Here is a 17,506-nt window from a genome sequence, read left to right as displayed (position 1 = left end):
TTCCAGCATAAGTACCTGATCCCATCTGTGAAACATGGTGGTGGTAGTATCATGGTTTGGGCCTGTTTTGCTGCAACTGAGCCAGGACGGCTTGCCATCATTGATGGAACAATGAATTCTGAATTATACCAGCGAATTCTAAAGGAAAATGTCAGGACATCTGTCCATGAACTGAATCTCAAGAGAAGGTGGGTCATGCAGCAAGACAATGACCCGAAGGCATGCAAGTCGTTCTACCAAAGAATGGTTAAAGAAGAATAAAGTTAATGTTTTGGAATGGCCAAGTCAAAGTCTTGACCTTAATCCAATCGAAATGTTGCAGAAGGACCTGAAGCGAGCAGTTCATGTGAGGAAACCCACCAACATCCCAGAGTTGAAGTTGTTCTGTACGGAGGAACAGGCTAAAATTCCTCCAAGCCGGTGTGCAGGACTGATCAACAGTTACCGCAAACGTTTAGTTGCAGTTATTGCTGCACAAGGGGGTCACACCAGATATTGAAAGCAAAGGTTCACATACTTTTGCCACTCACAGATATATAATATTGGATCATTTTCCTCAATAAATAAATGACCAAGTATAATATTTTTGTCTCATTTGTTTAACTGGGTTCTCTTTATCTACTTTTAGGACTTGTGTGAAAATCTGATGATGTTTTAGGTCATATTTATGCAGAAACATAGAAAATTCTAAAGGGTTCACAAACTTTCAAGCACTACTGTATGAAATAAAAGTATTTGATGGAAAGAATATATATTTTTTATTTTTCAAGAATTATTATTATAGCATTTTATTCACAAATTTCTACTGTCATTTTGCCGGTTTGTTTACATTCTAAGTGGAAATTAATTTGTTGGGCGTTTTGTATAAAATGTTTATTTATCGAATTTGCAAAAAATAAAAATGCTCTGTTTCTCAAAATCGAGTGAATGTGGATAGAATAAAACAATTATTCCACTCAATCTCGTCGCACATGACTTATAGCCAACTCGGCACTATGCACCTCATCAGCTATCAGCTCATGTACAACTCGATTTCGTGGGATAACTGTTAAATATATTTTTATGTCTTTTTGAGTTCTGTTTTGAAGCTTGTTGTGTTACCAAACTGAAAAGTCCTAAAGCACTGATACTGGAGACTCCCTCCATAAATCATTGATAAATGTCTCCTTGGAGAAGTTGTCACCAAACTAATGATTTTTCGTTGTTAAATATCAGTCCGTTATTTAATTCCATTACTGATCTTAGATTATATTCGATGTCCTCCATGATCCAGTTGGCATCACTGTCAGAGCTGCTGCTATGTTAAATTAATCAACAGCTTCTGAGCAATCAGATTCAAGAATGAAACAGTGCTGTGGTATCATGTGCATTCAGGACAGTGTTCCACTGCGAAAAAGCATTTTATCACTACACTGTCTGTTTCTCTCTTCATCATCATCTTCTTCTTCTTCTCCAGGCGGTGATGAGTAAATTAAAGGACTTGAGTTTTTGGGTCAGATCAGGCATTGCTATGTACATGACTACAATTAAGACCACCATGTTTATGACTCACACTGTGGATGAGCTGCTGTGGGGCTTTAAGGATCCACTCCTCACCCGTTTGCATGCTTCCAGACCTGAGGTGGATGAAAACTTCGGCCTCATGCTATATGTATGTATCACTCGCTCTGACTTACTTAATTATTTTGCATTCTTGCCTTTAAATTAAGGACTATGAATAATCACATGATTATTACTATATGTATCACTCTTTTTTCGTCTGTTCATTCATTCATTCATTCATTCATTCATTCAAACAGAAGCTTTTATTCTTGTGTCGTTTTCACACAGAAAAATGGAAGTAATGATGGAGAGTTTGTTTACTATACTGGAGAAAATAACTACTTGGACTACGGCCGTATTGATACCTGGAAGGGTGAAAAGTAATGATGTTTTATCGTCTCCTATTTTTACTAACATGCCAGGACAATCGAGGGAAGGAAGAGGAGAAAGGTTTTATTTAGGAACTTTATTGTTCATTGTGTTTATTATGTGCATGAATTTTGGAGGGAAATAACGATACAGTTATAAACAGACTTTAAATAAGTTATAAAATGCTACATGGCATGCTGTTACTGAAAAACAAATAAGTATGACTCCAGAAATCAAACAGCGTTACTATTACCATCCTGAAGTTGATTATTTTCCAATAACTGCACATTCTTAAGTGTTTTATTCCTTTTATACTTCAGGAATTTGATAATTTCCAAGTGTTCATTTAGTCCGGAACGAGACGTGATTTATTTTTTTGTCCATTTGTAGTTGCATTTAAAGGGCTGATGACACGAACATGACTCTATGCAATTTCTTAAATAAACTATACAACATGGCAAACATGTTAGATTTCTGTTATAATTACGTGAAAAGAAGCTGTTGTTACGCGAATATCCAACTTTTAATTGCACAGCGCAAGAAAACTGGGTCCGTGGCTCGCGGCCATGCTGTGACGTCAGCGGAAGAACACGCTGCGGTTCACTGGCTGTTCTACTCTGGTTCTACTCAATGGAAATGGCGCATGAAAACGCCGGTGAACTCTCTAGTGCTAGCTCTTCCTCTTCTGGGAGTCTAGAATTGTGTTGATCTCTTCCGAATAGAATCTATGATAGCCTACCCTCTTTACCCTTTGCCTCTCGTTGCCAGGCGGCAGTTATATGAAAGCCGCAAGCTTTCACAAGCAAATACATGACTGATATCACGCCGACTTTATGATTACATTTATGATTATCATGTAGAATCTATAGCTCTACGTACCTTTATCTTATGTCGTTTCACAACACATGTTCTGACAGGAGGACTGTCTTTGGATCCGGCATAGCTACTAGTGGATCCCCTCCGGAATACTGGCAGTGTTGCCAGATTGGGAGGTTTCCCGCCCAGTTGGGCGGTTTCAAGTGCATTTTGGTGGGTTTTGAACATATTTTGGGCTGGAAAACGTCAGCAGTATCTGGCAACAGGACGGATGTTGGTGAGGGCTCCCACTTGTCACGAGTGCGCCTGACTTGCTTCACCCACTTCGCATGCAGCTCGGGATCTCTGGGAAACTTGAATAAACTTACCCCATCCTTGTAGGTTTTAGAGCAAAAGCCGGCAACAGAATGCGAAGGCATAATAAATATATATAATAATGTCTAATAAAAATACTAATAATGATAAACTGAACACCTGTCGCATCAACAACAAACTGGTAAGTTAGGAGGAAGGTTCTTTCGCTGACATCATATAGCTCCTCCTCCTCCTTCGTCTCCTGGGTGCTGCAGCCCCGTCAAATTTGCCCAAATAGCCGCGTTTTTTATCATAACTTGTAAAATAGGCGCCTTCGTGAATTAATATATGGATCATCGTGAATTACTTTTTATGTTATAAAACATCGCCAAAGATGTCAAAAACGTGTCATCAGCACTTTAATGTTGTGGAATGTCCAGAAATGTTAGTTCCTGTTAAGTGCATTATAATGGCTTTATACAGCTTTCCCCTCACGTTTTTTTTTTTGCCATGTTATTGAGAAACCACAAAGTGCAAAGTCTTCTGTCCTGAAGACATTCCTGTGATGGAAAACCTTCTGTTACAAATAACTGATACTGAAGGCCCCTTCCATAAATTTTAGACATTTCCTTACAGAAAGATTTTTCATTTTTCATAAATAATGTTTTATTTAAACCATTATCAGGTTTAGATTATGCAGAGCATCCAACATACAAGTCTCTGTGTAAGCTGTTACTATAGAAATAATTACATATTAGAATGAACGTATTGCTATAAACCCGTGATTCAAATTACAGCTGACACTATCGTCAGAGCTGCTGTTAGAGGAAATGAATCAACACCTTCTAGCCAATCAGTTTAAAGAACAGCACTGTAGAATAATGATAAATAATCATGCTCATATTGTGAAGATGTTGACTGGGTGCATTCTATGTCCCATAGTAGGCGATCTTTTTAAGTTCAAGACCATATGTTATTTACCACCATATCACAAGTTCCTGTCCCAGTCTATACATTTTTAATGTGTCTAATAGAGTCAATAATGAAATTAGAAGTCAAGCATGTTTTTAAAAAGCTATGTAAACAGAACAACCGTACATTATGTAGACATAAACGTGCGGTAGACGTCTTTGGACAATAAATAGACAACAGGATTTAAATACATTATCTTCAAAACGTTGAAGAGATATGTGAGCAAACTGATTATATATTACCGATGCTTAACTGATTTTATATATGGGTTTGTTCAGGTTCACGTCGTTTTGGGGCACAAACCAGAGCAACATGATTAATGGGACAGATGGTAGTGCTTTCCACCCATTGCTGACGAAAGAGGAGCGGTTGAATGTATTCACTCCAGACCTTTGCAGGTAAAGTGGGTTCCTTATTAATCACAGTGTATCTGCTGCACACAGATATATATGAAGTCTTTGGTTTTGGTGATATATATTCTATCCACGTTCACTGGATATGAGCAATTGCACGCTCTGATTGGCTACTCTACTACTAAGATATCAGCTCATATACCGTGAGTAGAGAAAAACAAAATGGTGGAGTGTTTTGCTGAACCAACCGAGAACGAAATAAAAACTCTACTTGAAAACAAAACCCAAAAAAATCTAAAAAAAAAAAGGCAACAATGAAAGTATTTGATGGTAAGAACATTATTTTTTTTTCAAGAATTATTATAATAGCATTTTTCACAAATTGCTCCTGTCATTTCACTGGTTTGTTTACATTCTAAGCGGAAATGATTTTGTCGGACGTTTTGTATAAAGTTTTTATTTATCGAATTTGCAAAAAATAAAAATAAAAATGCTCTGGTTCTCAAAATCCTAGAATAAAACAGTTATTCCACTCAATCTCATCATACATGGCTTATAGCCAACTTGGTGCTACGTGCTTCATCGGCTATTAGCTCATCACGGGCGATTGCTCTAAGACAACGAGGGAGGCTCAGCCTCCTCTAAAAATGACGAACATCGTGTAGGATGAATTGCGCTAGGCTTATGTTATAGCCGACCTTACAACATTGCTATTTCAGATCCAGAATCATAGAAATATATATGCTCAACCCACTACAGTGCGAAATCATTCCCTTATAACTTTCCCCAGTTCGCCTAATGTGCACGTGAGTTTTTCCCCCTCGTGACAGCGCGATGCAGCCCAGCCTCAGTGGACTTCAGTGGCATTTGGGAGCTATGCGCTTTTCAATCTCAAAATGCAAGACGATTATTGGACAAATACTGCGAAAACGCCCGCCCACAGAGTCTCACGGACTCCCAGCCTCAGTGGACTTCAATGGCATTTGGGAGCGATGTGCTTTTCAATCTCAAAATGCAAGACGGTTATTGGACAAATACTGCGAAAATGCCCGCCCACGGACTCCCAGCCTCACAGTGGGAGGGACATGGCAGTTTCCGCGAGGAGACTGGTGATTGGTGAAAGCGGCCGGATATTTTCTTTGATTGACAGCTCATTTCAAATATAGACAGGCAGCGGTGAATTTCAGTTCAGTCCCATGCGATTCGCAAGTGCTGTGGTGTATTGTAAGAGATCAGCTTACATTTCGATTTCATTCATTACATACGGTTTCTACCAGCTTTTTTAGTTTGTATATATTTTCATTGTAAATAAAGTGTAAATATAGTGCTGTCAAGTTTGCTATCTTAGTTCCAGAAATTTCGTTTATTTGAGTGACTGAACTTGAACTTGAGGGGGCTAGTCAGCTAGCAAGAAAGCTGCGCACGGATGCCGAGCATTGCTGATTTAATTTTGGCGAAGCCATTTGCCAGTCTTCCTTTCGAGGAAAAAATTAAAATTAAAGAGCAGGGTAGACCAACGCCTCAAATTGACTTGGTGAAAAAGGTAGGGAATAATACTCGTTCCTTTCAGCTCTCCTGGTACGAGAAAGTGAATTGGCTAACAGCAAGTGACCCACATCAACAACAGTAAATAGGCTACTTTAGTAATATGTCATGGATGGACCAAAAATATAGAATCTATTTAAAATGTTTATGCTGAGTATATTATATTGGAATATATATTTTTCTGGATATGAATTAAACACAGCTACAATTTGGAAAACATTTTTAAACAAAAACACAGCCGAGAACATTTCACACTACAGACCTGGATTAAAAGTGAAGGGTTATCAAAATTGTCAATAAAACATTTCTCAGTCAAAATAAGTAAAATATAGGGAAAGTGTCATTGAATGAAATGTGTGGCACCCAGCTCTACTGCTGAGGTTCCTGACAAAGAGCTGCTTTCAATAATGATCAATTTTTAAACAACATGCAACAATTTTAAAATATAAAATGTTAAAATATACCCCCCCCCCAACACCACCATCATGTATATTGGACAGTAGGCTAATGGGCCAAAAGAACCTGTTATTTCAGTTTGTGACGCTGCCAACAATCAGCCAGATCAGAGGCAAGAGTATGGGCAAAATTGATGTTTTTTCTTTTAAAATCTGGAAATATCGTAACCGACCAGCCTCCCCTGTTTGAAAGACTACCAGCCGCCACTGTAGCTCATGTATGACTCGATTTCATAGAATAACTGTTAGATAGATAGATAGATAGATAGATAGATAGATAGATAGATAGATAGATTGATTGATTGATTGATTGATTGATTGATTGATTGATTCCAATATGGCCTGGCGTTTTTTTATTATCTCAGAAGTTATCAAAAACGAATACATTAGAAACTCTCATATATATTATCTAAAAATACCTTATTTAAAGTTGTTGTTTAAGAAAATTAATTTTTAGCTGTTTGAGAAATCCATGAAACTGAAATCTTTCTGAATATCCTGTTCAATGACTATTCACTTTTTTTTTCAAACAATTGACATTTTACTCAAATGATAACACATGGTATATGCGGTGGCAGCGATGGTGGTGTTGGAAGTGTGTATTTGTGTGTGCATGTGATCTCTGTTGTGTTTCTTAAGTGTTGTCAGAGTTTTTTGTTGTTTTTTTTTAAAGGAAATTTCTTCTCGTGACAGCAATCGCTCTTTTCATGAAACACATCCTCTCCTTTGTTGGGTTGGATGCTGTAATTGCTGCAGTGGGATTAATTTGATCCGAGGGCCAGCAGCACAGAGAACATCATGCACACACGAATATCAAATGCTCATTGTTTATCAGGAAATTACAGCATTGCAGGTTGTAGTTTGAAACTGAGCTTTCCTCCTTTAGGATGTGAGGTTCCGTGTTCTTCCACACACCTTTATCAAATGATCGATTTGATAGCCAGATGGCACACAATTTAAAATGCAGACAATAAATGATGCAGAGAATTTAGCTTAGATACATGTTAGCATGGGCGGCACGGTGGTGTAGTGGTTAGCGCTGTCGCCTCACAGCAAGAAGGTCCGGGTTCGAGCCCCGTGGCCGGCGAGGGCCTTTCTGTGCGGAGTTTGCATGTTCTCCCTGTGTCCGCATGGGTTTCCTCCGGGTGCTCCGGTTTCCCCCACAGTCCAAAGACATGCAGGTTAGGTTAACTGGTGACTCTAAATTGACCGTAGGTGTGAATGAGAGTGTCAGTGGTTGTCTGTATCTATGTGTCAGCCCTGTGATGACCTGGCGACTTGTCCAGGGTGTACCCCGCCTTTTGCCCATAGTCGGCTGGGATAGGCTCCAGCTTGCCTGCGACCCTGTAGAACAGGATAAAGCGGCTACAGATAATGAGATGAAATATGTTAGCATAGACATCAGATGTGCTTTCTGCCTTATATTAAGTATATGAAGCGTATGGCAAAGCATACGCTATTAATTGTGTGCATGTGTGTGTCTGTGTGTTGTGGTTAATGGAGGTTAAGGATACTGCCAGCTCTTATGCAAAGAAACAGCATTTTATTTTATTTTTTATAACTAGCAGTTTTATCTATTTGAACCTTTTGACTATATTTTGAAATAAGCATGAAATTGGGCCATAGGTTTCTTCCTACACAGTGTAACAGATTAACACATGCGTAAGTATGCACTTTTTCCACTGTATTAAAGGTTACACAACTGAGATCTCACATAGCAATCAGAAGACGGGAGAACAAAATGAAGGATTGGAAAGAAAATCTCATCTCATCTCATTCTCTCTAGCTGCTTTATCCTGTTCTACAGGGTCGCAGGCAAGCTGGAGCCTATCCCAGCTGACTACGGGCGAAAGGCGGGGTACACCCTGGACAAGTCGCCAGGTCATCACAGGGCTGACACATAGACACAGACAACCATTCACACTCACATTCACACCTACGGTCAATTTAGAGTCACCAGTTAACCTAACCTGCATGTCTTTGGATTGTGGGGGAAACCGGAGCACCCGGAGGAAACCCACGTGGACACGGGGAGAACATGCAAACTCCGCACAGAAAGGCCCTCACCGGCCATGGGGCTCGAACCCGGACCTTCTTGCTGTGAGGCGACAGCGCTAACCACTACATTGCAAGTTACATTTTTTACAGTAGGGCGGCACGGTGGAATTGTTGAGTGAAAAAAAGGATTCTAAGTTGAATGAACAAATTTCCCTTCTAATTGTTCAAGTAACTAAAAAAAATAGTTGAGACGCCTTTCCTCCACCACAAGTTCATAGGAATTGGAAAATTAAGTTAAGTGAACTTATATATTCAAGTGCTGATTGACGCCCCTTAACCGATGCCACTGCGCATGCGCACTTCACAAGTTCGAAAGTTTCAACGGTCGGGTGGAGTGAGAAGTCCGTGGAAACTGACACGAGACGTTGTATAGGAGTCTAGACTAAGCTTTCCTCAACAGAGGCCAGGGAATTCCCTCCTTGTATGTCGGTATTTGTTTCTGTTTGTGTAATAATAGGCAAAGTGAAGTAGAACTTAAGTGTTGAGAGGTTTGTGTTAACTAAAAAATTTAATGCACACTAAATCATTGTAAAAAAAAAAATAGTCAAGCCAACTTAAAAATGTAACGCAACCTGCTGCCAAAGGATTTTGCGTAAACTCAACTTACCGTAGAACCATGATGTGCCAACTTGCTCTTCTAAGTTAATTGGCATTATTATTTCAATTTATTTCAACTAAACAATTTGTTGGACTGAACTTCTAAAGGCAAGTCAAGTCAACATAAAATACTCTTCTATGTGAAATTAAAAGAATGTTTTGGGGTGTTGTGGTTCAGGTGGATAAGGCACCATACCATAAATCCAGGGACCCGGGTTCGATTCTGACCCAAGGTAATTTCCCAATCCCTCCCTGTCTCTCTCCTGCTTATTTCCTGTCTCTACACTGTCCTATCTAATAAAGGTGGAAAAAGCCCCCCAAAAAGAATAATTTAGGATAGCTTAATGTTTTTTGTGCCAACTTGCTTTCCCAAGTTAATTTGAATGATTATTTCAATTTATTTCAACATCACAATTTGAATGCACTGAACTTGCTAAATAAAGTAAGGTCAACATAAAATACCCATCTGTGTTGACTTAAAAGAGCAAGTCAGCACAACTATTTGGCCCGGAGTTGAGTTTATTCAAAATCCTTTGGCAGCAGGTTGCGTTACATTTTTAAATCGGCTTGACTAATTTTATTTACAGTGTAGGAGCCAGTCCAGAGCCAGGCCTGTGGATGAGAGGCTGGTAACAGGGTTGGATAGAGTTATCGGGAGCCAGCCCAGAGCCAGGCCTATGGATGAGAGGCTGGTAACAGGGTTGAATTAGAGTTATCGGGACCCAGCCCAGAGCCAGGCCTGTGGATGAGAAGCTGGTAACAGGGTTGGATTCAGGTTAATGGGGCCCAGCCCAGAGCAAGGCCTGTAGGTGACAGTCTGGTAACAGGGTTGGATTAGAGTTATTAGGAGCCAGTTCAGAGCCAGGCCTGTGGATGAGAGGCTGGTAACAGGGTTGGATTAGAGTTATCGGGAGCCAGCCCAGAGCCAGGCCTGTGGGTGAGAGTCTGGTAACAGGGTTGGATTAGGATTACTGGGGCCCAGCCCAGAGCCAGGCCTGTGGGTTAAAGGCTGGTAACAGGGTTGGATTTGGGTCACTTGGGCCCAGCACAGAGTGAGGTCTTTGGGTGAGAGTCTGGTAACAATTGAATTAGGATGACTGGGGCCCAGCCCAGAGCCAGGCCTGTGGGTGAGAGTCTGGTAACAGGGTTGGATTAGAGTTATTAGGAGCCAGTCCAGAGCCAGGCCTGTGGATGAGAGGCTGGTAACAGGCTTGAATTAGGATTACTGGGGCGCAGCCCAGAGCCAGGCCTGTAGGTGAGTCTGGTAACAGGGTTGGATTAGGATTACTGGGGCCTAGCCTCAGACTTTTCATGGGGGTCACTGGGAGCAGTCAGACAAAGAATGATCCCAGTGACCCTCATCAAAGTTACAAAAAAGACCAAGTGTTCCTTGCCCCCATTACAGTTGCTGGGACTGGCACTAGACAATGGCCTGGTAAACAGCCCAAAATGGCAACATGGAGCCATGTTATGGGCTGACCACATGCAAGATGATGGGCAGGGGTCAGGTGCAATGCAGGGCCAGAGGTTCAGTAGAAAAATGAATGAATATTATGAAATGCATGTAACTATGAGGTGACGAATACCCTCACCGGCCACTTTAATAGGAACGTGTTCTTGATTCTAAGATTCCAGTTCTTGGCTGGCAGGAGTGGAACCCAGTGTGGTCTTCTGCTGTTGCATGCTGAGATACTTTTCTGCTCACCATGGTTGTAAAGAGTTGCTATGAGAGTTGCTGTATCCTTCCTGGCAGCTCAAACCAATGTGGCCATTTTCCTCTGACCTCTCTTATAAATAAGACATTTCCACCCACAGAACTGTTGCTCAGTCAGTGGGTTTTTTTTCCACACCATTCTGTGTAAACTCTAGAGACTGTTGTTTGAGAAAACCCCAGAAGATAACAGATCACGTTCATGGCTATGGTGGCTACATTGTGTATTTACGGTAGATATACAGTATTTGGCAAAAAGTATGTGAATACCTGAGTATTGAACATCCCATTCCAAATCCATGGGCATTAATGCTGATTTGTTCCCCTTTGCTATTATAATAACTTCCACTCTTCTCAGAAGGCTTCTCAACAGATTTTAGAGCATGGCTGTGGGGATTTTCTGTCCATTCAGCTCCAAGAGCACAAGAGATTGGATACTGATGTCAAACAAGAAGCCCTGACACAAAGTTGGTTTTCCAGTTCATCCCAAAGGTGTTCAGTGGGGTTAAGGTCAGGGCTCTGTGCAGGCCACTCAATTCTTCAACTCCAACTTTGGCAAGCTATATCTTCATGAACCTCACTTTATGCACGGGGGCATTGTCATGCTGGAACATATGTTAAGTTCAGCCTTTTAATTCCAGTGAAAGGAAATCGTAATGCTACAGCATACAAAGGCATTCTAGACAATTGTGCGTTTGTTGTTTGGGGGAAGGCCTTATTTTGGGTATTATGGTCAAGTGTCCATATACTTTTGGCTATGTAGCGTAACAGGCAATGGTGACCGATGTGCAGTCACAGTCGTTTAAAAAAAAAAAACAGTATGAACAAGTAACCAAGGATTTGCATACTTTTTAGACACAGTTCTACTATTCAAATATTAAGCCTGTTATTTAAATGTGTGCAATAATATTTTGGCTATTTATTGGTGCCAAAGTGTTTTTATTTCTGAACTATCTAACAACAGAACATATTAGGTTCAATTATTTATGTGTTATTTATAAGCATAACTTATATAAGTTATTTTAAGTTATTTTGGTTTCTATTACATAAAATTCTATTCAAATGACTATCAAACAGATGATTACATGTATAAATAACAATATCTTTGATACTACTAAAACTAAATTTTAAAACTCATGGACCCCTGGGCAATGCTTCACAAACCCCACTCTGAGAATCACTAAATTAAACTATAATATTGACAGCACCTAACTCCAGTAAACGTTCACAAATTATTCAAGTTAAATCAGAGCTCCTATTTCCCTCCAGCTATTTTGTATTTTTAGCTTTTTGTTTATTATATAACTGTTATCCACATCCTCCAACCCGGGTGCCTGTCATTCTCATTTTCTGAGTTTTACGATGACTGAGAGATTATTTTCAGTGAGACCCTTGCCCTAAATGTTCACACCCCATCCCTTCTTTGTTCAGCATGGAAAGACTCTTTATGACACTCGTTCCTGTATTGCTTGGATCTGTGACAGCAAGAACTCACCTGCTCGCTTGCTTTCACCCTTATCCTCCTTAGGACGGAAAGAGGATCAACTGCTCAGAAGTTTACATCCTTTATCCTTCATGAATGGTGTTTTTAGAAATACAAAACAAAAAGGTGCTTTCATTCACTGTTACATGAATGTCATCTTGGATATGAATGTCATGGCGATATTTGGGCTTTCAGTAATTTCTTTGAACTGCTCTTTTCCTGTGGCAGAATGATTGTACAGCATACATCTTTAATAAAAAAAAACCTACTAGAATTTGGTGCACAAGTTTTAATTTTCTTTGGGTTTACTGAGCTCAACACAGGGTCAAAAATATACATACAGCACACCTAATATTTGGGTGAAATATCTCTTCGCAAGATTCACCTTGACCAAACATTTGTGTTTACCATGAACAAGCTTCTGGCAGAATTCTGGTTGGATATTTCACGACTCTTCATGGTAGAATTGGTAGAGTTCAATTATTTTTTTTTTCTTGGCATGGACTCGACTTATAAGCACAGTCCATATATTTTCAACAGGGTTGAAGTCAGGACTTGTTTTAAGCTTAATGTTAGCCTGCTTTATCCTCCACAACCAGCTCTGATGCATGTTTGGGTTCATTGTCCTGTTGTAACTCCCAAGTCATGTTCAAGTTTCTGATGGTTTATGCTTGAGAATTCAGAGGTAGTCCTCCTTCTTCATTATTCCATCCACTTTGTGCAATGAACCAGTTCCACTGGCAGCAAAACAGCCCCAGAGCATGATGATCCTATCACCACCACCAGCTGGTACAGTGTCCTTCTGTACATGGTGGTCATTGTGGCCAAACAACTCAATCTTTGTCTTATCTGACCATACAGCTATCCTCCAGAAGGCTTTTTCTTTGTCTGTGTGGTCAGCTTCAAACTTTAGTTAAGCTTGAAGATGTCAATTTTGGAGCAGGGGGTTATTTCTTGGATAGCAGCCTCTTAGTCCATGGTGATCTGAACTGTAGACAGTGATCCATCAGCTTCCAGTTCATGGCAGGGCTGTGCCATGGTGGTTCACAGGTTGTTCCTGACCATCCAAACCAATTTCCTTTCAGCTGAAGGTGACAGTTTGGGTTTTCTTGAAGCAAAGTGGCTTGGCAAAGTGACTACACCTCACAATAACTTGGATACAATTGTTTGAACTGATCTTGGAATTTGCAGTTGTTTAGAAATGGCTCCAAGAGACATTCCGGAGTTGTGTATATCTGCAATCCTCTTTCTCAGATCTGCACTGAGCTCTTTGGACTTTCACATTTTACTGTGTGCTGGTCAATCCAATAAGTGCTGTAACCAGACCCTTTTTATGAAGGCACAGAGAAGCTACCAGCTGTAGTCAATCATGATCACTAACAGGAAGTTAAGAGACCTTGGCCTTGGCAAGATAAGAGACATTTTGGAAGTTTCAGCACCTCTGTATTAAAAATCTAAGTGAGCGTGTGTAAATGTTTGACCCTGTATGTATAATTTTGACCCTGTGTTGGCTTCAGAAAACCCAAAGAAAATTAAAATTTGTGCACCAAATTCTAGTGTTTTTTTTAATTATTATTAAAGATGTATGCTGTACAATCATTCTGCCACAGGAAAAGAACAGTTCAAAGAAATTACCGAAAGCCCAAATATTGCCATGACATTCATATCCAAGATGACATTCATGTCACTGTATGTAAACTTCTGACCACAACTGTATATGTAGTCTATAAATTATAAACCATTATAACTGTATTTATACTGTATTTTCTCTATAAGGTGGTCATAATTCCTTGTTGGCATGTTTCTAAACTCTAAAATACTTCATAAAGCTCAAACAATGTCTTGTAAACAATTCCTCGATAACCTATAGCCTAATCGTGTCGCACCAGAAGTGTCACTATTTATTTATTATAATGCCGTGCTCTTTACAGTGCAGCCTTCATAACTAATAGTGGCCTGTGAATATTTATAAAGGCATAGTAATATTTATTTACAATTATAAAACATTATAAACATTTGTCATCAATGTCATGACCGAGTGCTTCATGTGAACTAAATTATATGATAAATTATTCCTGTTTATGAGTTCTAAGACATTTAAAATGATTATCATGCAATACACTTATTTCTAGATCAAGTCCAAAACCACATATAAACACAGTATTGAAATATGAACATTTAAAAAAAAAAAAGCACATTACTAAATATGATAGCTGTTTTGTTATAAAATATCCAAAACAAGGACAAGGACAGGTGTATGCACACCTGTTTAACCTTGACATGACAGGAAGTTCAGTGCTACAGGAAGCTGTGTGTCCTTGTCATTTTATGAAGCACCCGACGGACCCCGTTTAACGAATCTAACTAAAAATTCCCAACAGATTTACAAGAGTTTTCTGCAATGCAAATTTTCTTCATACTTGTGTACTTCATACATTGATAAATGCCAATCAAATGTAAATTACAGTACCAAGTACCAGTACACACAGCACAGCCGATTTCTCTTTAGTGGCACCTATAAAACTCCATTAAAGGAAAAGCTTACCTAGTTGAAAACGTCAAAAATATGACTAAATGGTGAAAGAGCTCTTTGTAAGGGCATTATTCTCCAATAATGCAGCTCAGCCATTACTGCATGTTGGCTACCGTAGACATACACTAACTCTTCCTTCTGTTATCAGGTGCCATTTCTTTTGATCAAACTGAATAGCTAGTCATTTTTGTGTTAATTTATGGATTTATTTTAGATTTGGATTGATTTTAATTTGTATGAATTGACTGATTTTCATATAATTTTCAATAAATTCATGTGCAGCTCCACTTTTCAGTGCAATCTGTCTGTAAAACTGCTGTAATCTGCCATTTAAAGCCGATCAGTTGAGGTTCTCATGAGTGAGTCGTAAATAATCGTAAACTCACAAGCTGTCATAGGGTACAAACGTTTTCTCAAACTGACTGAATTTAATGAATACCCCATTTCTTATTTCTTATAGATGCCCCTGTATAGCAATTTACAAATACATTTCTTCATATCCAGCTTGATAGATGTCACCTAATTGTGATGTTTTTCTTGAAATGTTTTTCTTTTATTGTTCGCAAATATTACAGTTGCTTTATAATTATGCACAAGTCATTTAACAATTATTCCACGAAATCGAGTTGTGCATGAGCTGATAGCCGATGAGGCGCGTAGCTAGGGTGGCCAGACGTCCGGCTTTAGGCCGGACCGTCCGTCTTTTCAATGTCTTGTCCGGCGTCCGGCGCAGCATCAAGCCGGACGCACATTTGTCCTCCTTTTAGAGACGATGAGCGGAATTATATAATATCGACTTGCCAGACTGGAAGAGCAGAGTTCTAGAATAACGTTTTGTAGGGAAACTGCAGATCTGTGCTGCACACTAGTAATCTACAATAAAGAGTCTATGGCTCGATGTTTTTTGGCATGCAATGCGAACTCTGCACCGCGAGGCGTTGCGTTCTAGAACGCGTTGCGCTCTATCCTTTGATGATCTTCCTGGCGCGTGTCTAGAGGTTGATATTTCAGTTTTTTTGTACAGTAAAATTCCTCCATGGACATGTCAAAGGCACAGGCTACTTCAAAGAGTCTGACTGTTCTCTCTCTCACTCACACACACACACACACACACACACACACACAGAGGCGATTCTAGAGTCTGTTGTGGCCCCAAGCAAAAATTTCCAGGGGGCCCTTCTGACCAGTGTTCATCACCAATATCTCATCTCATTATCTGTAGCCGCTTTATCCTGTTCTACAGGGTCGCAGGCAAGCTGGAGCCTATCCCAGCTGACTACGGGCGAAAGGCGGGGTACACCCTGGACAAGTTGCCAGGTCATCACAGGGCTGACACATAGACACAGACAACCATTCACACTCACATTCACACCTACGGTCAATTTAGAGTCACCAGTTAACCTAACCTGCATGTCTTTGGGGGAAACCGGAGCACCCGGAGGAAACCCACGCGGACACGGGGAGAACATGCAAACTCCACACAGAAAGGCCCTCGCCGGCCACGGGGCTCGAACCCGGATCTTCTTGCTGTGAGGCGACAGCGCTAACCACTACACCACCGTGCTGCCCGCCTTCTGACCAGCGTTCATCAAAATAAATAAGCCCTTGGGCCCCGACTCTCGGGGGGCCCCTGGGCCAGGGGGCCCCAAGCAGTTGCTTGGCTTGCCTGTTCACAAGCTGCGCTTCTGCACACACACACACACACACACACACAAAGACACCTACGAATTCTGAAGACACTGAAAGACTGAAGCATGATATACTGTTTTAAAACGTTTTATAATGTTGCTGGTTATGTTGCCTATTTGTTCTTTGAGAATCTACAAATGTTGTGCTTTTTGGTACTCAGCACCTTAAGTTTAATTTCAGTGGTTTGTTAACTCCACAATGTTTTTAATAAATACAAATATGGTGTTCTAGCCAATTAAGAGCTAATACATGAATTATAATAAATACAATGAATGCTTTGACCTTACTCTTTTTTTCCCCACAATCATAATCTTTAACCCTACAACATTGCGATGTTGATTTCACCAAACTTGAGTGACTTGCATAAAAATAATCCATTCTCAATCTTGCCACTGTGGTTTACATAAAAATTTGAGGGCTATGAATCAGATGGGATTTGCCATTATTCACCCTAAAATTGATTAGAATGCAGGAAATTGCATCTAAGAAATACAACATTTTCTGGGGGAGGGCCCCCAGACCCCCCATCCAAATAATGTCCTCCTTTTTGGTGTTATGGAAATGGTCACCCTACGCGTAGCGTTGAGTTGGATATAAGCCATGTCTGACGAGATTGAGTGGAATAACTGTTTTATTCTATCCACATTCACTGGATTTTGGGAAACCGAGCATTTTTATCTTTATTTTTTGCAAATTCGATAAATAAAAACTTTATACAAAATGTCTGACAAAATTATTTCCGCTTAGAATGTAAACAAACCAGCGAAAGGACAGGAGCGATTTGTGAAAAATGATAAAATAATAATAATAATTCTTGAAAAATAAAAAAAGATATGTTCTTACCATCAAATACTTTTATTCCATATAAAAGTTGCTTTTATTTTTTTTTGTATTTTTGGGGTTTTGTTTTCGAGTAGAATTTTTATTTCGTCCTTGGTTGGTTCAGCAATATGCTCCGCCATTTTGTTTTTCTCTACTCACGGTATATGAGCTGATAGCCTAGTAGTAGAGTAGCCAATCAGAGCACACGATTGCTCATATCCAATGAATGTGGATAGAATAATAATAGGTATAAAGTTTGTGCAGTAG

General features: G+C 39.8%; 1 protein-coding gene across 1 annotated transcript in view; it reads left to right on the top strand.

Moving 5' to 3' along the window:
- scarb2b (scavenger receptor class B, member 2b) overlaps positions 1 to 17,506 on the top strand; it is an 88,208-nt gene that overhangs the window by 41,180 nt on the left and 29,522 nt on the right. Inside the window, exons 4-6 of the mRNA XM_060935575.1 lie at positions 1,457 to 1,651; positions 1,831 to 1,922; positions 4,272 to 4,391. Of these exons, the coding sequence (XP_060791558.1) occupies positions 1,457 to 1,651; positions 1,831 to 1,922; positions 4,272 to 4,391 (407 nt within the window). The remainder of the gene's footprint in view (positions 1 to 1,456; positions 1,652 to 1,830; positions 1,923 to 4,271; positions 4,392 to 17,506) is intronic.

Source organism: Neoarius graeffei, chromosome 12 (assembly GCF_027579695.1).
Source record: "Neoarius graeffei isolate fNeoGra1 chromosome 12, fNeoGra1.pri, whole genome shotgun sequence".
NCBI lineage: Eukaryota > Metazoa > Chordata > Actinopteri > Siluriformes > Ariidae > Neoarius > Neoarius graeffei.
The sequence above is the reverse complement of the archived record's forward strand: the minus strand, read 5'-3'. Positions and strand labels throughout refer to the sequence as shown.